Here is a 26,063-nt window from a genome sequence, read left to right on the forward strand (position 1 = left end):
GAACAAGCCCATGCACCAGTGCACGCTGGGGCCTCACTGGCTGGAAAGCGGAAAAGGACTTGAGGGTCCTGGTAGACAAGCAGACCGTGCACCCACGTGACTAAGCAGGCCAACAGCATCCTGGGCGGGATTAGGAGAAGCGTTGCCAGCAGGTCAAGGAAAATGATCCTTCCCCTTTGCTCAATGCTGGTGAGACACATCTGGAATGCTGTGTCCTGTTCTGGGCTCCCTAGTACAAGGCAGATGTAGACATACTGGTCCAACAAAAGGCCATGAAGATGATGAAGGGACTGCAGCATCTCTCCTATGACAAAGGACTGAAAGAGCTGGGACTATATAACCTGGAGAAGAGAAGGCTCAAGCGATTTTACCAATGATGTACATGCCTGATGGTAGGGAAGACAACGGACCGAGGCTTTTCTCAGTGGTGCCCGCTGACAGGACAGGCAAAATGGACACAGATTAAAACACATGAAACTCCATGTGAACGTAACAAAACTTTATTTTTACTCTGAGTGTGGTCAAACACTGTCACGGGTTGCCCAGAGTGGTTCTGGAGTCTCCATCCTTTGAAATACTCAAAGCCCAACTGGACATGGTCCTGGGCAACCAGCTCTGGCTGACTGCTTGGGCCAGGGGCTGGACCCCCTCTCAGGGGGGTCTCCTCTCACCTCAAGCATTCTGTGATTCTCTGAGAAGCCAAACTGCACCCCCCTGCCCTTCCTAAGGAGAGGGCGGCATTAGCAGGACTCAGCCAGAAGACATTAGCAAAGCCAACACGTGTGCTGCAAGACCCCTTCACAGAGAACCAGCAGCACTGACACTAGAACGGTTTCTAATCATCCCTGCCTAGGCCCTGCCACCAGGAGAGGACATGCACAACAAAATCCACCTTCCCCCCACAGACAGCGACTACAGCCCTTTCTCAAGCACTCCTCCTCACACTCAGAGGTTGCCCAAGCCTTAATATGCTGGAAAAACATGCTAATAGCTCACAGACGGCAGAAACGGGACAGCTATTCCTCAGAGGTGCGCACCTACACCTCCCCCGCCACACCGTTCCTAACGGCCGCAGCCCTGCCGCCCGCCTCAACCCCCTTCCGCAGCCGCCGTTGGCGCCCTGCCTCGGTAACCGGCACGACGGAGCCCCGTGGCGGGCGGCAGCGGCCCTTCCGCCTCGGTACCTATCATGGCGGGGAGCGGCCTCGGCCCGGCCGCCGGGTGATGGCGACAGGGAGCAGAGGGACGGTGTCACGTGCGCGCCCCCAGGGTGCCGCGGGCGCGCCGGCGTTGGTTGCCATGGTGCCGTGAGGGGCCCGCCGCCATGGCGCCTCCCCCCGCCCGCGTCTTTGCCGAGCTCGTCCCGGTCCAGGCCCCGACCCCGACCCCGGCCCCGGCGGGACGCTGCAGCCCCCCGGCGCCGCCCGGGCGGGAGGTGCACGTGAGCGGCAGCGCGGAGCTGAGCGCCGGCCCGGACCGGGCGCGGGTGTCGCTGCGGCTGGGCAGCCGCAAGGGAGCGGCCGGGGCGGCGCGGAGCAGCGTGGCCCGCCGGCTGGAGTACATCGCCCAGAGCGCCCGCCAGCGCGGCGTCCCGGTGAGAGCCGCCGCTCGGCCTCCGCCTCCTGCCGCGCCGCGGGCGGAGCGGGGGAGTCCTGTGTGGCGCCGGGCTCCGAGGGCGGGCGGTTCCCCCGTGGGGAGGAGGGAGGGGGTAGTTCCCCGCAGCTGCGGGGTAGAACCGGCTCCTCCCGGGCGCCGGGGCCTCCCCTACCCCGCTCGGCAGCCTGCGGGGTCAGGCGCCGTCCTGCCGGCACCGGGAGCAGGGGCGGCCGGGCTGGGGCAGCCCTGAGGGGAAAGGCGCCGGCTGAGGGGCCCCGAGCCCAGTGCCGGGGGCGCTGCGCGCATCGGCCTGGCCGCCGAGGAGCAGAGGAGCAGCGGCGTTTGGAGCCCCCGGCCCTCAGCCTGGGGAGCACCTCGGGCCGCGGCTGTGAACGCTGCCCGTCGTTCGGAGGTTGCAGCTTTACCAGGCTCAGCAGAAAGGGTGGAATGTCGCTGCTCGGGCTCTCCAGCAGGTCGCCTGTTTTGCATGTGAAACCATCCTGCTTCGGCTGTTGCATTTGTCCGTGTAACACAGCATCCTCACGTGCACACGGATGAAGCTGATAAGGGGGTGCACAGCAAGATAACCTGTACATGTGTGTGAGTGTCAGGATAACTATGTGAGTACCATAGCTTAGCGACGAATGCCTACAGAGCTTTTTCCTCTCTTTTTCTTGTTCCAGATGAGTAGAGGTAGGAAACAATATGAGGCGTGATCAAGATAGCTGAAGTGACAGAAGCCCCTTGTGGACTCCAGAAGTTCCTTTACCATAATAAGATTCTTGGCCTCAGGAAGTCAATTTATGACATTAAGAAAAGCATAGTCTTGCTTTTAAAGCTTTGTCGACACTGTAAATGCTCTGTAAGGGTATTTGTCCAATCAGTTGTGCTGCTGATGTTTTTGGATTTTATAAAGCCGTTTTGGACAGTGTTCCACACAGAACAAAGCTGATCTTTGACAAAATAAGTGGTTGCTTTTGAAAGTTGCTTACTGTTGAAGTTCCGCAGGAAATTTGTGCATTTTTACTGTATTCACAAATGAGCTGCAGAAAAGGGAGATGACAGACTTTGCTATTGATACCAAATTAATCAAAGTACTAAAAAAGAAAAAAGTGCAGATTTCATGATACTGCATGATGTTACCGTGGAATTCAGTAAATGCAAAATAAAGCGTAAGCTACTTGGCCTAAACAGTGATATGCTTACAGTGAAATGGCATGCCCACATCTCAAATGCTGCATGCGGTTGAAGATAAGTGCTGACTCCAACTTTTTTTTTCCTTCAACAAAATAGAATTTACTATTTTCTTTTAAAACTGATAGTGATGCTGTCTCTGTTTCTGTAGCAGCTAAATAAAGCATTTGTTTGGGAATAAAGAAGGCAATAAAAAAGACCCCTTAACCCCTGATTTAGAAGAAGCTCATATTGCAGCTATGGGACTAAATGGCAAAGAGACACGGAAGCTGCTGTGGGCTAGATACGTGATCCTGTTCCCTACGTTTTTCCTGAAAACGTGGCTGGGTGTGTGTCTGTCACAGGGAGCACAATTCCGTTGCCATCAGAATGACCTGTTCAGTCAGAAATGGTGCATTTTTGTATGGAATTACCTGTTGAATGCCTTCAGTTTCTATTAAGTCAGTTAATAGGAGTTTAAAATCTGGTGTATTTTAAGAGGAATGGGAGAAGACAAGGCAACTCCTCGTGCATTCATTTTTATTAGCAGAGAGAACGATAAGCTTTGTACCCACCACCATGGTGAGCTATCAGATCATGGGGTGTTTTCATCCTGGCAGCAATTAAATAGCTCCTTCAGAGTGTGGATAGATTAGAAAAGATAGTTGCAGATATCTACCCTACAGTGAATCTGAATAACCGACTTCCAGTTTTGACATGAGCCTGATTGAATTAGGGTAGCATGGAGCATTCGACATATGGCAGATGGCACACAAAAGGAGTAGGCAGGATGTTAAATAAGTAAGCGTGCGTTAGATGAGCTGTGCACACTACTCCAGGCTAGAAAAAATAATTGCAAAATAATGTATGACCTGGACAAACACATGGTTACATTTGGGTATATGTAGTCAGTTTCAGAAATGTAATGGGAGCAGGTAAGCAGTGGTGGAGTAACCTAGGTGGAGAGTGGACTGTTTTTACAATGTGAGAGCATTCAGTGTCTTCTTACAGTTATAATAATTTCACAGTAAACTTTTGCTGTTTCAGAGATGCCATGTGTTGGCGAAGAGAAATGTTAGTTCTTTCTACTTACTTGAGGGACTGTGAAATGCTGCGTAAGTTGTGGGTTTCTCAGTGTTAGCAAAGTGTTAGCTCTAGGGAACTCTGAGAAAAACAACATGAAGTTACTTTTTTTTTAGAGTAGTTCCCTGCGGTATAATTTTTAGTGCTGTGTTCCATCCAATTTTAAATCACTCACTGCTGGAGCTTTTATTTGCCTTGTAGCTTTTCTACTAACAACTCTCACTGCTGGCAATTTGTTCTTAACTGCATTTGCTAACATCACTTGCAGCTAATACCATTCTAGACCACTGTAAAATTAATATCTCTTCACAATCTCCATATGGTTCTAGTTGTTGCAGGCTTATCTAAGGCCTCTTTAGAAATCAGCTGGCTATTCTGTATGTTTGTTTTTAATTAATCCATAGAACAATTTCCTTAACCGTTCTTGTTGCTATCGTAGGAAGTCTGTGAGATCAGAAGTGCGTAACCTTTGCAGCAGTAGGAACTTGCATTAGCAGCTTGTCAGGATGCCTGGGGGCAGCACCTAATTTCCATATATATTTACACAGGATTTTAATCAGAAATAGATGCACATAGTAGTATTTATTTATAGAGTGCTGTAAGTATATGCAACTCTTCAGAGCACAGAATCTGCTTTGAAGGCTGCAGGGAAAGTAAAATCAATGGGGAAACCAATTTCTCTTACTCAGCCCAGCTGCTCAAAAGTAATGTTTTTTTTGCTTTCTCTAGAAGCAAACTGATTTTATATTTGCCCCCTATGACTTATTTGGGGAGTGATGTGGAGATGACACTTGTTTTCTTTAACCACTGTATCTAATAATTGGCATTGGCCATCTTGTTTAAAAATAACAGTGATAAAATTTGTTGTCTCAGTCAGGGTGTTATTCAACAAAACAAACCAACTCACAAACTATATGCTCAGGCTTAGAGTTTGTCTGTACTGGGATATATCCTTGGATATACGTGCAATATTTTCCATATTTCAAATCTGTTATTTAGGAGTCACAGTTATGGATGTACATCCATACAATCAGTGAAAAAAAAATATTTTGAAGTCTTGCTCACTCAGTTACAAAGTCTTCCAATTTCAATATATCCTTGAATAAGAAATGTAGAAACCTGCACAAGGCATCAACTTTTTTAGACTGCCACGTATTTTAAGAAATATCCCAAAGTATCCTTACATTTGCTGAGTACAAATCTGATTTTTACCTTTCTTAAAGTAACTGTTACATATACTTCTGTTATTTCTTGAATGGATGTTAAGCAGCAGAAACTTCTTCACCGTAGATTTTTAGGTTGTCGTTCTGTCCGTCTAATGCCAAACAGAACAGAGAGTGAGAGGAGGAGAGGCTGGAGCACAGGTACCCGATGCCTAGCTGGGGCATACGCTGACTGTAGGTGCTTACCATCCTGAACTGTCCAGGGACACTGTGATGGATGGACTGTTAGGAGATACAAGCATACATCAAGACTCTCATTTACCAATTTTTTAGTACGAAGTACAAAAATGTTATGTGCAGGTGGATGAAGCTAAGTCTTTTAGTTTTTTAAGTATCTGTATTTTTCATAATGTAAAGTTACATTCAATATATCAGTGCAAATGTACAAGTAAATTTTAAGAGGTATTTCCAGGTGTCTCTAGATTTTTTTATTTATAACTACGCATATCAGTGCAGCATACCACAACAGTGCATTAGTGTACATTTCCAAACTATAAACATTTTCCCTTACTAGGGCTGGTCCTGTGTTTCATGAAAAGGTCTCACAGTTTTGTTAACTCAGTAACCAGGAGCAGAACACATAACTTTGTCTGCAGGTCGGCTTTTCTCATACTGTATTGTTATATAGCTGTCTCCTTGAAGTGTGCTTTCTCTCATTATCTATTTAGTTTTTTTTCCCCTGTTCTCTTCTGGGGAAAGGAGCAGTCATTCCAGTAAACAGCGATGGTATCGTGAGGGTGGACACAATGGTCCTGTGAAGAAGATATTGTTCAGAAGTAACAGATAGGTAGGAGGAAGGGCTATATAAGATTTTGTTCTGTTGAAAAGAAGGAAAATATAAGTACAGTTCTCGACTTCATATTATAAGCTCAGTGGGATATTGACTGTCTTTTTCATTTTTGTTTTTAGAGTACCTGCAGCAGTGATGGTTTATATCACTGCTAGCTCGGAAGATAGGCTATATAAGCAGAATGCAAGTGAAATTCTGTTAAGAATTGTTCAATGGCTTCTGGGGTAGTTGAGTTATCACATAACAATAATGTTATATTCATTTAATTTTCCTGCTGCGATTCTTGGCTCACAGATTTATAAAATGGAGAAAGCTATTCCAGAAGTTCAGAATACCTGGCGCATCAGAGTATAACTTTCCCTAAGTCACAGTGAAGACTTTTTTTCCTGTGACTGTTGCAATCAAATGGATGGTTCCTCAGCCAAAATATGAACAGTAGACATAAGTAGTAGGAAAAAAGCCTTTTGCTTTTCATGTAGTCGAAGTCTTCATTCCAGTTTAAAATTCTGTCATCACCTACTTGTCTTTTCCATATCTTTGTCCAAACACACTCCCAAACAGGAACACAGTTATCTACAGAAGATGTATCACAGGAGGCCACCTTGTCAGGACTTGAGCAATTATTTCATCCATTTATCCTCAATAACACATACAGCTACTGTCGAATCTGGTGGGATGAAAATTAGCTGTGAAGGGAATTTTATAATAGATGGCACAAAATGATATCTCACTCTGACTGCATAGATCTTGCAATAGTGCCTGGAGCCACAGGATGGCACTGTCCTTAAATACACAGGAACCTTGCGGAGGGCAAAACCAAATTAGAAGATTTTAATCCGTTCAGCAGGAAAGAGAACTTTTTTTAAAAAGGATTAAGGAGCGGGGACAAGGAAAAACAAATGCACTTTTTCTATGTTTACTCTAAAGTTTTATTACAGTATAGTTATTTCAGTAAAATATGAGTTTTAGAAGAAAGCTTTTCTACATGGTTATTTCTGTAAGATATGTAAGAGCTCCAGAAAAAAACCCTTCTTGTCAATTGTAATTGGATTCTATCATAATTAGTAAGCTTTTCTCCGTTTTGTAAATCAAATGAGTTGTTGGTGCTGGGCTGACTTTGAGCACTCTTTAGCAAACCACAGTCAGCCACGCTGCCAAAGTACCTCAAATCTATGACTGCAGAAGGGGAAATACGTTTTTCAGGGACTAACTGGGCCTGGTCCTTGCCCTTACTAGAAAAGATTATCCAAAAATAGGACTGTTCTTGAATTTAAGCACTGCCAATCAATCATAAAATCGAGATTTCAAAATTTGTTTCTTGTAGGCTGCTGTGCAATGGTAATTATGGATCTAATTTCCATATGATATTTTAAAAGGAAAATGCTTCTCATGATTAATGTCATTTATATAAAATTTATGCATGCATGCTACATGATAAACGTGAAGATTTGAGCCTCTGCAGGAAGTATTCTGACACAAAGCGTCTTTTGAAATGTGTCAATGTTGTCCCAAAAATCTGGATTCTTTTACCCGGTGTGCAATGAGCCAAAAAACACACAGTGTCGAGTTATTTGTTTAATCCATATCTGTGCAGAGATGGGTGCTAGGTGGTAATTCCACAAAGCTAGCACACCGCACACAGACTCCACAGATACACGTTTAATGTAATGACCTTTTGTTAGTTTCTTATCACTTCGTTCCTCATCGGTTAACAACATCCCTCATCTCGATTTAACGTCCCAGTATAACTCCGAAAGTTCAGTGAGGAAGGGGCTTTTCTTGGTAGGGGACTTTTTCCTACTCGAGGTGTGTTTTTACTATGTTAATGAGGAAACCTCACTCATAGTTCAAGTAGTTTTCTCCTTGGTTCAATTAGCAGCTTTTGTTTCTGTGCGCTTATCTTGGTATTTCCTCACTTGCATCCCTCCTGCTTATCTCAGTTTTTCCTTGTTTTAATCGCAGTGTTGCTTCTTCAGGGTCACACGGTCAGCTTTACCAGTTCCATCATCTATTCCTGGCATACTTTCACAACGCTCCTTTGGTCGTTTTATTAAAATGTAATATAAACACTGAAAGCAAATATTGTTTTCCTATGCAAATAAAGTTAGTAAGTAAAACTTTTTCAGTAATTGGAAGGCTTAGTATCCACTTCCTTACAGTTCCTGGGTGTTAAATGCAAAGTTATATTTACAATTAAATTGTAAACTGTGCTTTTTTATTGTGTTACAGTAATTTTATAATAAATTGTTCATCCAAACTGTTTTCTAAAGAGGGAAGTGGGTGAAAGAAATGTGATGGTTAGACCGCTAGCAAGCTGGTCAAATATTCAGATGTAACTGGAGTTACTTTGTATCTTGGTTAGTTCAATATCTTATCTCTACCTCTTCCAGGATTTTCTAGTGCTCTGTGCAGCCATTATGCTGAATAATATAGCTGCTGTTAAGGCAAAAGTGTCACTGGTAGAATAGCCTCTTTTAAGGGTTACTATTCTGCCAGAATAACCAGTGCTCACTGATTGCTCATATCACCTTGCTACAGGCCGCTGTTGTTCAAATATCTTAAAATAGGGGCCTGAAAAGCACTTTTCACATACTAACTTTCTGAAAACAGTTGAAGCTTCTAGGTTTTTGAACCAGGTGAATTTACAATTACACACTGATACACACAGCTTCTAGCTAGCAGCCACTTTTAAGACCTAATTGTTCTCTTCAAGTGAATAGCAGCAAAATTACGTTATAGAGCTACTGTATAATTTACTTTAAATAATGTCAGGAAGTCTTTAACATCCAGCTAGTTTTTAACTGAAGAGATTTGCATGGAAAATTCCAAATTTCTGTTGCTAAGTCATAATAAGTCAAAGCAATTCAACTTGTACAGGACACAATGTACATTCATTTTCAACAGATGCTTAATTTCTGTCTTTTAAGATTATATTCTTGTACTTTGTTTTAGGAAGAAAATATGACTGTAACAGAGGATTTTAGTAGAGTAGAAAATACTTACCAAATGGAAGCAGAGGTACGTATTCAACCTAACCAAAATAATAATAAAAAAGAATAAGAAATGTAGCAAGGACCAATGAAAATTTACAGACTGTCTTTCCTCGTACCGAAGAGTAGATGTCCCCTACAGTAAAGGCAGTGTAGGGCAAAGAAACTATTGAAGGACTGCAGTTCAAAGTGGAGTTCAGCTGCAGTCTTTTGTTGTGTGCAGAACATGTTTTCTGCTACTGCAATATGAAAAGAATTATCTTCTTCTCAGATGAATGTGTGCTTTTCAAATATGACATGGACCCGATGCTACAGAAGGGAATATTTGGTTCTGGGGCTCTAAGGTTGTCGCTCTGTGGCAGCGTAAGCAAACCCATGGTCCGGCGCTCTCCTTCACCCCTAGCCCTTCCTGCCCTCTACTTTTTGCAAGGAGTTGTACTTCAGTGGTCATGTGATAGGTCAGTTCAGAAAGCTGCTCCAGTTAATAACTTTTTTTTTTCCCCAGATTAGCTTTTATTTTTTCCATTATTTTAGCTCCCTGAACTGTAAGCAATGCAAGGCAGAGGACAAGAGTGGATGGGGGACAGCAGTGGCATGGCAGCCCTAATCTAGGTCTGTTTAAGCCCCAGTTGAACAGCACCTGGACTTTGGTCTACTCTGCATGACTCTGCCACAAGCTTGCTTGCAAGTAAAGCAATGCTAATTGTTTCCTATGTAATTGACTTGGAATTCTGTAGGTAAAAAGTGCTGTGTGAAAGCTAAATATTATGGGAATAATCCCATGTACTTCAGAAGCAGCTCAAGGGAGTATATTTTTTCACATTTATACTATAGTAAGAATAAATGCTGTGCTAGAAACATTCACTGAGAGAGATGATGTGTTTTCGGTCAATGGATCTTTTTAGAGCATCAAACTTTAATCACTACCCAGCAAATTTACAGATTCTTATTAAGTAAACCTGGAAGCCCGCAATAAAATGATAGCTGTTCTACAGAGCTGTTGTTTACAATCCCCTAAACCGGGGTTCAGCATCTTTAGTTTGCTTGCTTGCTTAAATAACAGCTTAAATAATTGCTTAAATAACAGCAATAAATACAGAAATAATCAAGAATTTGGAGAACAAAATTTGTATTTTAAAATGTGTCTTTAGATATTTAAATGGTCTGCATCACTGTCATGTTCTGAATGACTTTTATAGACACCTATAATGGGAGCTTAAATCACCATGTTTTTTAGATAAGCTATACTTAAAAATATTTTAAAACTATATTGAATTATTATCTAGACTACAGACAAGCTTAGGCTCACACATTCAGTCTTAAGTGGTAACTTAACCAATCATCTCCCTTCTGCTATCAGTTTTTATACAACAACAATTGTTCGTGGAAAGCAAATTACATGGATTTATTGTTTGTTTGTAGGCAGCTTGGACCAGCTGTAATTGCTGTTCAAAAGTCAGATGGTTGCCTAGGACCTGAATGTCAGAACTTGAAAAATCTAGCCATAGTACTGCTGCTTTGCTGCCTTGTACACTTAAGTAGCAGTATGGTCTCTCTTTATGCAGAGCTTAGTTTCTCCTTGCTTCCCGCTTTATGTATGTACTTGTCTCATTAGTGCAGCTTCATAAACCAGTGAAGTTCCATTGACCAGCACGTTTGCATGCTTTGGCAATATAAATGAATTTAAAATTAACTCACACTTCTTTAGTGAAGAGTTTGCCATTATATTTGTGTTATACATAAAATCATGGAAGTCATGCATTATTTCATTCTACAAACTCTTTTTACCATTTGTCTACTGTTAAGAGTTTTTAGAAGACTGAAGAAAGTCCCAGACAAATAGCTATTTTAAGGTACAATTAAGAATTCAAGATACACTTTCAACTGTAAGGAGATAAATTTTAATGCTATAACAAAGGAAAATATGCATAAGAATGAAGTTGTGTATGAGATCACAAAGCTCTATAATAATCATAACAGTTCATTTATTGCATGATGATCTCATGGGATGAAGATTATGTTAATTTTGTGCATTTCTTAATATATTTGCCTCCTTATAAACCATAACTTCTTGTCCTTTACAGCCTTACCCAAACCTTACCCAAACCTTATAATGTCCATAATGGTTTTGCATACCCTCATATTACTTCTTCACACTTTTTAACTTTAATCATAATTTTATTGAAGAAATTGAAACACTGCATTTTAATGCTCAAGTATCCTTTGTAAATGTAAGTGGAATTTATTGCACGTAGCTCTAAATGAAAGCTGTGATTTTTAGGGGGAAATCCCAACAACATTCACAGCTATTGCTCAGTTGTTTTCTGCCCCTGAGCATACCTGATTACATGCTTCTTTTTTAACAACGAAGTTCCTGAGTGCCCGGAACTGCCCCAGTCTGAGCAGCTTATCTCCTGCTTAAGACCCACAGTTCTTTTGTTTGATCATTCTTTTGTTTCGTCCCCTTGAGGGAGCTAATCTTGTAAACACAGATAGCAATCTGGAAAACACCATGAAAGTTCTCACAGTGAGACTTTCAACTTTCCACAAAATACAACTCTAGCAGTTTTTTGGCAAGACAGCACAAGAGGATGTATGCTTTTTATATATGGCAAGAAAGAAATCTATGTTTAGTCTCATCTTCTTGTTGTGTTTAAATTGGTACTGCACCTTCCAGAAAGTGATCCAACCCCCAAATTAAGAGATAAAGGATGCACAGCTGAGATTAAGATGCAGGCTTGGTGCAGTTTTGCACCAACAGGTGCGACCCTTTGTCCTTGTAGGAGATGGAATTGCCCTGCCTCTCCATCTTGGTAAATTTTTAAGGCCCTAAACCCGGCTTTGGCTCCATTATGTGAAGAGCTGCTGAGCCAGTGCAAGGATTCAAGCCAGGATGAGGTACATGTACTGAGCTGGAAGGCTACCAAGGGTGACAAGACATATGCATTAAATACTTTGTGATAATTGTTGATATCTATTTTTAACCTTACCCTGTATGGGAAGTAGCCCCTTCCTTGAATTATCTCATTTTCCACAAGGTAAATCTATGGTATGCACACAGGAAGCTACTGCAGTGCAGCTGACATTCCATGACTTGGGTTTCTGTACCATACACCTTCACTGGGATACATTGCTGCTGCATGGACTGCAGCAACCACAGTGGTGACTGTACGTCACAGGGGTTGGCAATGGAATTTTCTTTACTACAGCTTTTTTCTTCCCCTCCTGTTGAAGCGGTATTACTGTGCAAAAAAGGAGAAGATCAGCGATGAGAGAGGTGAGCCTGACTTGGTGGGGAGAGCGCTGTACTGGGAAGTGAAGATGAGGACTTAGTTCTTCTAAAAAAGTTTGGGACCCAGGATTTCTAATTCCTGAATGCTGTAGCAGCTCGGCATCATTGCTTCACCCCTGGCGACTCTGCTCTGCCACAGAAAAAGGCTGGCTCCTGCGTGGAAGGTCACTGCCTGGCTGGCACTCTTCCGCAAGGAAAAGGCTGCAGGCCTCTGGATCCCGGGCTGATAGGGATGCCTGCTGTGTAGCACTTGGGAAAACACCTGAATTCCTGATGCATCTGTATTTAATGCTTCCTGTTGCCAAAGCCTCAGACAGCTAGATGTTTAAACTGTTTTTAATCCAAGTCTGAAGTGCCCAGGTCTCTGTAGGCACTGGAGTGAGTCTGTTCAGCCACACAGGGTTTCAAGCCCACTGCAAGCTGGTCTGGGCTAGGATTAGTTTAGTCTCATAGTTTAGGTTTTTTGAACCTGATGCTTGGAATTAAAATGTAGTTGTCATTCCTGGGCAATGTTTTCCACATCATTTTGCTTGGGCTTCTGCATAATTAACATCTAGTAATTTGAAAAGGGAAGAGCTGGGATGGATCTAGTCATGTGTCCCAGACAGCACGTTCAGTCTTCAAATTGTCTGCATACCAGGAATGCCATATTTCCTCCCAGAAGAGCATTTCCTTAATCCTCAATTTTAAACCATTTTATGAACTTTTTTCTGTTGGAGACCTAATGATAGTGTCTAGGGCTATATAAAAGTGTTCTAAGTAAATAAATATTGGAGTTATACTAGTCCTGTATATGTTTAGTTTGTACATATCTGGATTTATACTGATTTAAATACAAGTGTTGAATCATAGGGGAAGAATTAAAAAAATTACTTGTGTGATGTCTGTGTTCACTCCCAGGTCTGTATTGTATTCAGCGATTTTGGAAAAATGCAGAATGTTTGCAATCTACTCATTGAAAAGTTAGGAACCTCTGTTACCATCAGTCCACCTCATTTCTACCATACGCCAGAAGCTATAGACACCCTTCGGTAAGTTCTCTCTCACACCACAAATTTTACAGCCTCAGACAGGAGTTAATATGAATACATAATTTATATTGTTTGTAATGGGAGCAAATGGTTTCCTTCATACCTATTAAAATTTATGTTCAAAGATTTCAGTATTTGTTTTAAATATAACGTATAAATAATGCTGTTCAGCCTAGAAGATACAGCTTGTTCTTTTTACAGTGTCCCTGTGCAAAAGCAGAATGTAATAAAAAAACATTTTCCCACTGATTTCCATTGGAAGTATAATCTGCTGTGAATATCAGGTCAACAGAATTTGACTTTAGTTACATCAGCAAGTGTAGATTTGTGTTTATTCATGAAAAGTACAAGTGTGTTACCAGATGTTGATAATTCTAAAGTACCCTTGCCAATTCCCATTACTCTTAGCTGCTGACATGATCTGAAAAAAAACGTTTGGTGCTTGCTCAGCATCGAAACATGAAGCTCATGGTCTTGATATTTTAGGCATTAACTATTCAAAGTCCTGCTTCTCCCACTGACATTGGGGGGGCAGAGGGAAGTTTAATCTTGGTTTGGATTTTGCCTCTTTGAAGTAAAGAATCGTGCCTGGTCCAAGAAGGTTCTTGCTAACAGTTCTGGAGATGTCAGAAGTGTATCATCTCAAGGGTGTCTATGCAGGAACCTGGAAATCAGGCCAGTGAGGTTAAATAGGTGCTAGTATGCCTTAGAGCTGAGCCACCCGAATGCCTGGAGCAAGGGCTGAACTCTTGCTCTGCACCACACACCCTGGATGCCTGCAGCCTGTAGGTGTTAGAAATGCTTGATCGTAGCTGATGGGGATGCTGACATTTTCTTCACACTCTCCCCTCAAACTCCTAAACTATAACCCAGAAGCTGGGGGAAGGTGATGCGCCCTACACCTCTGCAGTTACAAAAGCTGAAGCATTAACAAAAGAAATGCTTGGCAGGAATACTTGTACATCAGTTGGCCCTGCTTGTTATTGTGCTGCTTTTTCTACCTCTCAGCCGTCAAGTGTGTGTTGCTGCTGTTGGAAACACACAGCAGAAGGCTCAAGAAGTCTGTCGACTGTTTGGCCAGTCATTGGGAAAACCTTTATTAATAAGAGAAGAAGAAACAAAAGAATGGGGAGGCCATATAGACAGTCCTCTATTGAACTCCCCAGAGTCACTGACTCTGCAGGAAAGAATCCAGAATGCTACTGCTTATGCTTCTTGTAGAGTGTTTGCTGTGTTTGAGATCAAGGGAAAAGAAAACAGAAGAAACAAGCTGCTCTAGAAACTTTCCAGTCCTACATATTTTCTTAATAAATTTCTTATGCTCTCTTGAGTTTTTTGTTGTTTTTTACTTTATTCTTATGGTAGCAAGTAGAGTTAAGAGAGGATATTGAGAATGAGGTTTGTGTAGTGAGCCAAAGTAGGTGGTTTCTTAACATATCTGTCCAGGTGCAAAAAAGTAGATTAACTCTTCCTTTGCAAGTATCATTTGAAAGCAGCACAGTGCATGCTTTTGTAGAGAGGGTAGTCAAAGTATTGCAGGATTTACTACAGCTCTCCCCACAAATATTTCAGTTCCTGGTGGCCTTTATTTATCTCTATCCCTTAAAATTAAAGTTACAAGTAATTCTGAAAGTACAGTTCTTAATTGTTTAGATTCTTCCTCTGCCCCCTGTAAAAGGGCAAGATGTGCAAAACCTTTGGTACTTCTAGATGAAACTGGGCTGTATTTAAACCTTTCCTCCCAAATCTGAAAGGAAATTAATCCCCATCCAGAGTCATGGCAAGCTGAACATGCAGTGTGTTCACTTCTAACAAAACAGACTGCTCAACGTAAAACATGCTTAGGAATGTTTTATTTTGTCATAGGAAAAACTATACACGAGTTTCATCTTGGTGTCGGTTTGCTCAAGTATAAAAAGGAAGTTATGTTGTCTGGATGTGCATTACATGTACAAAGAGGTATTTCAGTCATGAGGATAGATCTTTTTCAACCATGGCTGCATAATGTATTTTGATCCATCATATCCACTGAAATAGGCTTTCATATCAGGGTGATGCACCTGAGAAAATAATATTTCCAGTTGAGTAAGCACTAGAATTAGCAGTAAATACAAACCGACACTTTAAAAGAACCATTAAAGTTACTACAGTTAACTTTTTGAAAAGTCCCAATTAGTTTTTAAACACATAATGTACACAGAGATACTTTCAGTGGGATTTTGCATGTGCCTTAACCTAATTTATGTCATCAGAACAGTGATTTTCTCAAAGTACTCTATGAATGTTGAACATATCTCATGAGAGATTATGTGCTAGATCCACACCGGCATTGATGTTTTAAAATCAGCAGTTTCTTATTGTAGTTGCCACTCATTCATTACAGATAGAGCTATTTGTTATTTTTTTTCAATGCAACAGTTATCTAATCCAATTAGGCAGCAGGAACAGTAAAGAAGTAGTTAGGGAAATGGTGAAGACACACCAAGTTGATGGCCTTAGGTACTACAATGTCCAAGTTGAAGATGCACATCCAAGTTACATTCCTTGTCATGACGCAGAAAGCCTACAGTGAGCAGGTTGGAACTGTCAACTGGGAAAGGGTTAGGACAAGTCTAAGCATTTTCTCATCAGTCTCAACTCTTCAGGAAATTACTCTGCCTGTTAGGCTGTAGGAAAGGCTGAGTGAGGGCAATCCACAGACCTTCTTTCAAACTTGAGGTATAGGCATGACTCACCATTTGTAATTAATCTCAACTTGACAACTTTCAAATATCTGATTTTGTGAGCTTGTTACCATCAGTGCCCCTAATAATCTGTGGGGAGGATTAGCCTGTCAGGCAGGTAAATAAAGCAATCTGATATCTTAGAGGCTACTTTACACAAGGGAAATATTTAAAGTGAGGTATATGTTTCTCCCCATGGACTATAACCAAAAGTAGCCAGCTGACTGACATAATGAAAGGTGCGTTTTTTAGACACTTAAGTTAGAGTGGTCAGAATCCAGTTTTAAATATTTCTGACACTTATCTGCAACAGCATATTTCCTGCTCCTAAGTTCAGGCATGTTAGCACATTTTCTATTACAATCAGTGGCTAAAACAGAAACAAGAACTGGAAGGAAGGCTTCTCCCATGTAAAAGAGGTAATGGTGTCACACTGTTTGGCCCCATCAATTGAGAGATCTTTTATGTGCAGTGGCACAGTTTCAAGAGGGAGCATGGAGAGTCTTTAGACCAGCCTACCTTACACAATTCCTTTGGGGAGGTTCTCCTGAAAGGCAAAAGATGCCAATTTGAATGTCCTCTGTTTGACTAGACCACGCATCTCCTGTCAGATGAATGCTTCAGCTACTTGCTGTTATTTTAAATACAGATACTGCCACTATCAACTATTCAAAAGAAGGCATCCGCGATAGCACTGGTCCCTTGCAAAAAGCCATTTGTATGTGGCACGCATGCCTGAAGGCTATTTTCTGGATCAGAGTCTGACTAGTTTAAGAATCAGGCGCACCTTGCATAAGCTAGAAATCAAAAGCAACCAAGACCGTGATACACAAAACAGAATTTCTGGCTCCCAGAGAGTTCAGCAGTTAAGAAGGGAGACATTACTCAGTCTGGGCAGCAGCTGAGCAGGAGCTGTTTGAAATGCAGATATTTCAGAGTAGAATTGAGAAACCAATAAACTTTTCTAGATCCAGTAGAAAGAGATTAAATTACTCGTCCAACTTTGATAGGTCAGTGAAACCCTAAAACAAAAGTCCATGTCTGCAACACCCTGTACATAACAGAAGTCAAGTTGCTAGAACACTTACAAAACTAGGCAGTTGGATACTGTGAAGTAGGCAGTACCTGGGTTTGGTCATTTATCACCTTCCAAAAACACATACTTGAAAGTGCAGCAGTAAATTGTTCATCTGCTTTCTCTATTACTTTTCACTAACTTTGCAAAATAGATTCTATTAAGCCAAAGGTCAGCCAACTTTTAAACATACAGGGTAACAAGTTGCAACTGAATAAAAAATAAATACTACCTCTAATCCCATAATAATTGTTATCTCCTCCTCAGGAATGTAAGCTGTAGATTTGCCAAAGCCATTTGCTTTGTTAATTAGAATTCGATAGTGAGGAGTATTTTTCAGATCCTGTAAAAATAGAAGGAAATAAATAGCCTCAAGGGGAGATGATGACTAAAGATTACATTATATAATCAGTTAAATCTCACTAGGCTTACAGAACCTAAACCCACTCAATGTATACATACAGCTACTTCACTTTTATGATCTTACCAACATCAGTTTGGAGAATATAAAGCAACTAAAACTGTAATACATGAAGTTCTTGGCATATCTGAAACATTTTTTAAGAGTCAAGATTTTAATTAACCTTTCCTCCCATAGATCTTGCAAGAAACATGACTTAGAACATCCCTGTTTTTTGTATATAGGTCCCATAACAATTTGTTAGTCACCCTTCTTCCTTCACAAGTGGCAACAGAGAACACCAGAGAGAGAGGGGCGAACTCAGAACATAGTACCACCCCTGACAAGCTCCATCCTGATCCTGGACAGAGCTAAGGCAACTTCTATGTATATATAAAAATCCTCCAGCCAAGAAAGGAAAAGTGTGGCTTACTATAATTTTTACAGTGCCTGTGAAAACAAATCACAGGCCAGGAACCCACCATGCTCACTACCGTCCATAAACATTCCTGCCCACAGTAACCCACAATCTAAAGACAAAAAAGCGATGGATGAATACAGACAGGTAAGCAGGGTTTATGAAGCAGTTAGTATCGATCAATGTGACAGGCAGTGGCCTCTGCTCAGCAATTTAGTAAAGAACTGAAAGTCAAAGAAAGGCAAGGAAAAGTTGGGCTGAAAGCCTGGCTAATGTTTAGTGGGGATTTGCAAGGACCAAGCTTAGCAGTTGCCTCGTAAAGGTCAGAAGGCATTTTGCATAGCTGATGCACGTAACATGATAGGCAAAGGCAAGTTAAAAAACCCCAAAAGACACACACTTAACCACACCTCATCACTACTGAAATTAAAACAATAAGGATGAACACAAGGGTTGCTGGGAGAACAGAACAATACAAGGTACATCAAAAGAGTCAGAACGCGTGTTCAGTTGGTGAGAACAATACTGCAGGAGAAAAGAAAGCAAGGATACAGGTGTTTTAAAAGCCAAAAATGGGTGACGGGTGGATAAAATTACAGCAGGGAAGGAACAAAACACACAAAACAGAACTGAATATCTGCTCCCAGCTGAACGTGAATTCTCTGCTACAGGCCGAGTTTCTCGTTTTTTCAATCCTCTTCGACTTAATGATTAGTGCCTTCCTGCCACTTACGCAGCATGTCAGCGGCCAACCCACAGAGTATGCAGCACTGTATTATCAGACCAGCACTGTCAACAAAGATTTAGCATCTGATTTTCAAATACAACATGGACTTAGGCTAGAAAATTTCAAAAGCTTCAAGAATTCTAGCAAAAATACATTGTTAAATAGATTTACATTCCAAGTATCCAGATCCCCAAAAGCATTGCTTTCTAACTGAAACTGATTAAACACAAAGGATTACTTGCATTTCTTAGGTGTAATGAAGATGTTACCAATTATGGATGATCAGATAAAAGCTTTAACAGCCTTTTAACTTCAGTAACACACCATGAGAAGGCCGTTCAAATGTTACAGGTTGACACTGCTACTTTAAATACAACACTGCATATTAAAAGTGAGTCGTTTTAATTCGAGACAAGTCCAGTACAACCCTGACCAGCAAAGCTTAACCAGTCAGTGGTGCAAAAGCAAAGCTCTACTGGGCCAACAGCACAGAAGAAGCAGAAGTACCGCTCAGCTGCACAGGTGATAAGGGACTCTGAAGTACTTCCCTTTAGGTTAGCAGGAAGTCTGTAACAGTGTTTCTGAGGTTTTTAACCTGAGTTATTCAGTGTATGCATAATAAAGCAAGAGTTTAATATATTCAAACCTGTTTTGTTGGAGGATGTTTGTGTTGCAGCCGGTCTTCTGGAGTGTTAGCTTTTACATCCCATCCAACAATGACTCCCAAATAGCCAAATCTTTTATGAACTATTACCTGTCCCACACTGAACCGAATATATTCAGGCTTTGGACTGTGAACATGAGTTGATTCTAATTTAGCAAAGAAAGAGATTTAGCAAGGATAAGTGTTTGATCAAGTATATTAAACATTTAAACAGAAATTCTTCTGACTTCTACCAGGACAGAACTGACAATTGGATTAACAGGTGAAGTAAACAAGGGAACAGGTACTTTGTTTTTTCCCACAGAATATTACTATATTTGAGAAAGCAGCATGCACTAAGGCAGGAATTTTTCTATTTGCATGCCTTTCATATTACACAGAGGTCTTTGGAAAACATAAACACATGTATATATTGACAATTATTTAAGCCTTACATCAATATTTTACAGTGCTTACACATGCTAACTGATTCTGACATTAGGTTTTTCCAGTTTAGGTTACAGAATTCTTCTATTCAGTTTGACTGCAGGGAATTTTTTTCCAGAAGCAAAGTGATCAACTGTTTCTTTTATGAAGTTGATCTAAATCAATTCATTTGAATCAAGTGAAAGCTATACCTTTGTTTCATACATCAATACAAAATAGGCACACTCTGTTACACAACACAAGGTGAAAAGGCCTTGGATTTTCTGTTTTGTTTACTGAATATCATCAATAATGTTTAGAAAGAAGGGAAAAAAAAAAGACTACCATTTACAAAGTAAGTATAGAAATCCACTACAGAAGATCTTATAGATGACAGTATCACAAGCAAAATCTAAAAGGTCTATGAAGACTCCAATACCTGCAAAGTAAGAATGGGTTTCTGCTTCACTGTTGCCACTTTTGGTTTTCTTTTCTCCATAGTACCAATTCCTAAAATGTAAAATTAACAACCCAACACTCAAACAAGTTCTTTAGAAACTGAGTTTTAGGGTAATTGGCCTTCTGATTATTACTATCTTAAGCATTTGTCTGAATAGAGGGATACATCAAAGACTTTGATACAAAATTCTTCACAATTTGAAGCCCAGATGAGAGTTTTACATTAAAATCACTTTTAAGGAATACACAAGACAAAGGAATTTGTTCCAATGGGAAAAAAGAGTATGAATCTAATTTCTTTGGATACGTAACTCTACAGCTGCATTAGAATTTTCATATCAGAGGAAACCCATTTATTTTATACAGGTGAGCAAATATTATTCTAACAGAGTGATTCTTCAGTATCTTTTGTAAAATCCTTAAAGATTGGTTAACACTGGTATGGACAAGGTGTCTGGCAATGAGTCCCAGCTTAAGCCTACAGTAAACATAGCTTTTCCTTCTGCACTGGGCTGAATTTCATCTGAATTTAAAGGGTGGGGACTAGGGGAGGGACATCTTTAGAAAGGGGAAATGGCTTATGTTTTTCACTGCTATTGTGAAAAAGAGAAAGCGCAAAGAAACAATGAGCAAATTGAACATTTACTGGGGGGGAGGTTTCAAATATTCCTTCTGCTGGCAATGTAAGAGGAGCAGTCTATGAACAGATGTATTTGGGTTAACATACTCCATCCATACCAGTCAGCAACCTGTTGGTGCCAAAGAACTAGAGGCTGTCCTACTCTCCTTACTCTTTTATGGTGTTCACTACCTTCCCTCTTTCAGTCTTACTCCCTTTACCCTACCTGGAAGAAAATCAGAGCAAGTTCCACAACTGTGCAAATAATTCTTTTTATAAAAGTCTTGGTTTAGCTCAAATCTGTAGGAGGACTTAAGACTGACAAATACCTTTTAACAGAAACAGGAATGGGCAAATATCCTGGGTTGTCAGACTGCATTGTTGAAAACAGCAGCTAATATAGTAGGTTTGGGAGGTCTCAAATGTCACCATATTTTCAGGATAACCAATTCTTTATATTATAGGATATTCAGAAGACACAAGCAGCTCCAACTATATACAAATAATCAAAGGATCATTTGGTCTTTGAAGGCTTTATCTTTAGATATGCCTGGAGCTTTCCACAAAGTTACAAAGCAATTTATGGTGAACCTAAGAAAAGCAGTTCCTGTTTCCATTCATACAACGTTTCCCTAGGTTTTCCTGGGGGCAAAACTAAGTCTGATCTTCCACAGTTCAGAGGACTTGACACCCTTGATAACTGTACATGGATCAATAATAAAGGATCTTTGAAGGTCCAGACAAGGTAAAACCTTTGGAGTATTTCTACTGTACAAGAATTAAATCTCACAAGCAAGCCCTTGAACCTCTCTAAACAAGTCTAAGCAACAGTGTTCTTAAATTAAAATGACATATAAATAAAGGGATATAATTTTACTTTTTCTAGACCAACTCATTGTCACATGTCCAATAATCAAGTTTCCCCTTCTTCCTAGACCCACAGATTTCCCATTGCTATTTTCTAGTTCAATTTCAAGTTTTCTTGAACTACCATATACAGCATAAGATGTCCATCCCATGTTGTAGTATTGGATTCTACAAAGAGGTAGCTGCTTACAATCATTAGTATGGTTAATCATCCTGACTTCATAACCAGATACATTTAAAGTAGAGGCTAGCATGTATAGAATTACTGCCATGATTTATGTTTAGTTTCACATGGAGTTCAAATTGCATGTTTGTGTAGAATATAGGCACAAGGTTTTCTCAAACCTGGCAGAAAGTTCCAAATCAGTCTCAACAAGCAAACGAGAGACACTTCTTCGTTGTTACTTATTTCACCCCTGCAGCGTACCTTCCTGTTAAGAAGAGGCCATGTTTGAAATTTATTGTTGAGTGTAGACAGTATGTAACATCCTACCTTGTCTTTGATAGCCACAGCTTTAAACGATCTGCCCACGCATCCAGACTCACGTAAGATTTTGTAAAGCTGCTCCAAGAGGCAATTATCCTTTAGTAATAAAAATGATCATCACGTTTTTAGCATTTTTATATATTTTTAAAATATTTAAACTTTAAGGCTTTGCTTCTGTAGCAAACAGGAAAAAAAAGTGACCAGGAACAAGGTCTCCTCTAGACTGCAAATTAATATTCTTTCAGTAATCACTTGTACCAGTAAACTATGTAAATTTTGGAAAACACTATTTTTCATGACAAGGTTGCTTGCTTTCTGTACTCAGACTACAGGAATTGCTAAATTGCATCAGATTCTGCAGTTTTAACTGTTACTTGAGAATAGTGAGCATGAGACATTTCAAAAATGGTGCACGTAATCAAAAGACTATTAAAAAATAGCCTAAAAGTTTTTGCATAAATCTAAGTGGTTAGAAGTTGACTCATGCCATGAAACCTGAATATTATTTAAATCTGGGTCTTTACACACAAAGCCAGACTTAGTTCTTTTTTCATGAGGCCAATCTTTCGCTTCCATTACTTCATGTATTTCAGTTCGACAGATGAACCAGACAGCCAATGCACTACACAGGTTGCACTGTTAAAACTAAGTCACTTAAGTTTCTCTTTGCATCACTCATCTTCAACATACCAACATTTGCCAGTGGTTACCACTATCAAATATTTGGACCTGATGTAGTATTCTCCACTTTACATTTGGAGATAGATGCATGCGACCCTGTCAACCCGTAACTTCTTAATTCATATACAAAATGGCACTACTTACTCAACTCTATCATTATGACTGCCTTAAGTAATTTACTATGAATGAATTTTTCTCGGTTGTGACTCAGTACAGAGTCTTACTATGCAACAAAATCTATTTTAACAGTAAGCATCAAAAGGTAATAGAAAGTTAGAAATAGCCTTACTAATCAGACACTTCTATTTCCCCCTTTTAAAGGGACATAAGCCACAGTAACATATATTGGAATATCCAAAAGCAGAATGAGATCAAGGTACATTCGTGCACTCACGCAGATTATACACAGATTTTTAAGTGAAGAAAACAATGGTTGTTATTCAAAGTGTGAAGGACATCTTTAAACAACTAAATACAGTCATATTAAGCCACAGAAATGTCTGAGGTATGATTTCAATGTTGTTTTCATGTAGGAACAGTCAATGTGTCCCACCAACACTCCAACTTTCCAGGACAAAGCGTCATCGGGGATCAGAAAGAGAACTCCCTTATAAATAAATACAGTAGGGAAGGAGAGACTCACAACCTTTCTGTCATCTGGATGCGCTGAGCAGAGTCCGTTCCATACCACTGGGATATGAAATATTGTGCAGGAAGCGCAGACAGCAGCACACAAATCTGCAGAGCTGCAGCTGCACTGATGGGAGGCATCCCAACAGGAAGTTTCTTCAAAGACACTTCCCTGCTCTCTACTCTGAAAAGAGGAAGGAAAAAAAAAAAAAAAAAAAAGAGACAAAAAAAATGTATCTACCAGCTTTGCTAGATGTGTAGTACTTAAAAGTTTCTTTCAGATTGCTTTGTTGGTTCACAAGATAATACATAACCTGTACACATGCATTTCACTTACAGCCAGAGCACACCTAAATTAGGCCAAACTGCATTAAATTTGACAGTACTTATAAAATCTAATAGAAGACTAAAGTAGACAGATTCACAAGACAAAGAAAATTAAAACCTGGTTGAGAGTTATACAGACATCTCTTTCATCTGGAAACAGAAAAAAGAAAAAAAAAAAGGAACCGGGAAGTTGTATGGTTGTCCAATTTGCAATAAAAAGCTGCTCTCCATGAACAAAATTCATTGCACTGCTTTATCACCTAATTAAGTGTATTAAATATGTCTGACATCAGATTGATGGCCTCAAGAAAAATCTATTTAGATTCTGCGATTATTGCACATATAACAGAACTAAGGGATTCTTCTTTCAGATGGAAAGCATGCATAGCATCATACCGAGATGATAACATGTGCCACAGTCCCCTCACTCGACTAGAAAAGAATCTGACACCACTATGCACCTGCCACACCTTACCAATGCATTAAGATATTCATGCCTCTTCCCTCCTCCCCTGTCAAATTAAGATACTCACCTTCAGCTGAGGAGCACATTTACTGTCTTTTCACATCTATGAGGGTTTTTCACATCAGAACTAAGACTTGCATCTTTTACACAAGCATTCTTGGAGCACACAAGTTTACAAGTTCCAGAGTCATCTACATTCACCCTCTGTTCTGTCACATTAGTTTCCAGTAGTGGCTGTTACAGATACTACTTAGCTTGCAAGCACAAGCAAATTGTTTCAGTTATTTCTGAGCTGCTTCTAGTTTCTGCTATCCTAAATTACATCATTTAAAAATAATTTGGGTTACTGTAACATATGCCAGACATATGTACATAGGAAGTCAGATTTATGAAAACTGCCTAGCAAAGGCAGTTGAGATCACAAAATAATGCTGAAGCAAGCCCAAAGAATATGGTAAGGAATATGAAAACATCTGCGTGTGTGAAGAAGAGTTACCACAAACTGTACTTTTCACTTCTGCATTACCTGCTTTAGCACCAACAGCAAAGAAAAACATTTCCTAATTTTAGACATTATCAGTAGTTGTACATCTACAGTACTTGTTTACCCACATATATCGGGGGGGGGAGGGGGGGAAGGAAGAGTCAGGTATCAGTTCAACAAAATAACCACAAGCACCCTGCTAGGCTGGAGAGCTGGACAGGACCCCCCGGGGAAAGCTCCGCTTTGCCCACAGCGTTTACACAGCAGGACCGTACAACTTGTGTCGCTGCAGGTCTTTCTCCTATTTCTAAGCAGCTTTTCGAGCAGCTGGATCCACCAGACAGAAAGGATGCGGTAGCAGACGGAGAGATAGCAGAGACAGCCAGGACCAAAGCTGGAACCATCAAAATACTTTTGCCCATATTCCCAAGTACCTGAAAACTTGTCAGAAACGAGCTGTGCTTCACCCCGCCGCACAACCGCCTGGGCGCACCCAGCCGGGCGCCGGGTGCACGGCCCCGCGGCAGCACCCACCGCAGCCGGCGGCAGCCTCCGAGCCCCCGCCCGCTAATTCTGCCACAAGCCCGGGGACCAACGGCACGAAGCCGACTAGCGGGGAGCGCAAGCGGCGGGGGCGGGCTGCCCGCTCCGCGGTCCTGCCTCGGACCACCGGCTGAGGGGACAGGCCGCCGGCAGCCCCTCACCGCAGGTGCCGGCCCGGCCCCGCCCCGCCGGGCTCCGTCGGCCGGCGAGGGGCGGAGCCCGCCGGCGGGCGCAGGGCGGGGCTCGAGGCGCAGGCGGCGCGTGGCGGCCGTTAGTGGCCGCTGGCCCAGCAGCCATCTTGTGTGGCTGAGGGGAGCGGTGCGACTTTGTGCCCTTCCCAGAATAAACGTTTTAACGCCTAAAATGAACCCGGCGTGGTGAACGCTGTGCCCGCCGCCCGGGTCAGGTTTTCAGTGCCGGCGGTTAGCCGCCTGCTACCAGACTGGCAGTCAGCTTCCCCTGGCATGGAAAGGCTCCCAGAGTGGTTCGGATCCAGATTTCTCATTCTCAAAACACAATAAAATAAAACACCTGGGTGGACTTTATACCCTTACCATGTTTAAGGAGATTATAAAGAAAGAAAAAAATGTTCATTTCTTTTTGCAGGTTAATTTTAAGTGATACTTGCAACTCCCTTAAGTAATTTCTGTGAAGGTGGGCAAGCACCTTTTAAGCTGCTATGAACAGAAATCAGGAGGAAGTTCTCTAGTGTGAAGTTCACACAAAAGGCACGTCCCTCTAATGACCCTGTTGGTCTTTCAGAGAGGCTTGGTGGTGGTCGGCGGGCCTGCTTTTGTCACAGGTGGATGAAGGCATTGCTCAAACAAAGGTTTCCTGGGTGGTGGTTTTGATGGTGCATGTGCCAGCCCTCAAGTAGAGCCTCCTCGGGGCCTGTGACTGCTGAGCTGCT

General features: G+C 41.3%; 2 protein-coding genes across 5 annotated transcripts; one reads left to right on the forward strand and one right to left on the reverse strand.

The window, feature by feature from the left end:
• Positions 1-1,318: 1,318 nt before the first annotated feature.
• On the forward strand, positions 1,319-14,508 carry IRAK1BP1 (interleukin 1 receptor associated kinase 1 binding protein 1). Of its 2 annotated transcripts, XM_074864722.1 has the most exons (4): positions 1,319-1,594; positions 8,818-8,883; positions 13,048-13,178; positions 14,187-14,508. In XM_074864722.1, exons 1-4 carry the CDS (start codon positions 1,325-1,327, stop codon positions 14,455-14,457), a joined length of 738 nt encoding a protein of 245 aa, XP_074720823.1. In that variant the 5' UTR covers positions 1,319-1,324; the 3' UTR covers positions 14,458-14,508. The 2 variants fall into 2 exon arrangements, with proteins under 2 accessions (XP_074720823.1, XP_074720825.1); XM_074864724.1 differs by lacking the exon at positions 8,818-8,883.
• Positions 14,509-15,016: 508 nt separating this feature from the next.
• On the reverse strand, positions 15,017-25,337 carry LOC141940658 (uncharacterized). 3 transcript variants are annotated; one of them, XM_074861909.1, is made up of 8 exons: positions 25,045-25,337; positions 23,347-23,517; positions 22,029-22,118; positions 20,030-20,100; positions 19,168-19,331; positions 17,209-17,319; positions 16,421-16,448; positions 15,017-15,238 (listed from the first exon to the last, which is right to left on the reverse strand). In XM_074861909.1, the coding sequence occupies exons 2-7, from the start codon at positions 23,472-23,474 to the stop codon at positions 16,422-16,424; spliced, it is 591 nt and encodes a 196-aa protein (XP_074718010.1). In that variant the 5' UTR covers positions 23,475-23,517; positions 25,045-25,337; the 3' UTR covers positions 15,017-15,238; position 16,421. The 3 variants fall into 3 exon arrangements, with proteins under 3 accessions (XP_074718010.1, XP_074718009.1, XP_074718008.1); XM_074861908.1 differs by lacking the exon at positions 16,421-16,448 and having other exon boundaries at positions 23,350-23,517; XM_074861907.1 differs by lacking the exon at positions 16,421-16,448.
• Between the last annotated feature and the right edge of the window lie 726 nt (positions 25,338-26,063).

This window comes from Strix uralensis, chromosome 3 (assembly GCF_047716275.1).
Source record: "Strix uralensis isolate ZFMK-TIS-50842 chromosome 3, bStrUra1, whole genome shotgun sequence".
In the NCBI taxonomy this organism is placed as follows: domain Eukaryota; kingdom Metazoa; phylum Chordata; class Aves; order Strigiformes; family Strigidae; genus Strix; species Strix uralensis.

Excerpts from the sequence above, each read along its gene's own strand:
- IRAK1BP1 (XM_074864722.1), top strand. The coding sequence starts at position 1,325 with ATGGCGCCTCCCCCCGCCCGCGTCTTTGCCGAGCTCGTCCCGGTCCAG. Across the intron at positions 8,884-13,047 it reads CTTACCAAATGGAAGCAGAG|GTCTGTATTGTATTCAGCGA; the intron begins GTACGTATTCAA and ends GTTCACTCCCAG. Across the intron at positions 13,179-14,186 it reads GAAGCTATAGACACCCTTCG|CCGTCAAGTGTGTGTTGCTG; the intron begins GTAAGTTCTCTC and ends TCTACCTCTCAG.
- LOC141940658 (XM_074861907.1), bottom strand. The coding sequence starts at position 23,474 with ATGCCTCCCATCAGTGCAGCTGCAGCTCTGCAGATTTGTGTGCTGCTG. Across the intron at positions 20,101-22,028 it reads CTGTGGCTATCAAAGACAAG|GAATTGGTACTATGGAGAAA; the intron begins GTAGGATGTTAC and ends TTTACATTTTAG. Across the intron at positions 17,320-19,167 it reads AACATCCTCCAACAAAACAG|GATCTGAAAAATACTCCTCA; the intron begins GTTTGAATATAT and ends CTATTTTTACAG.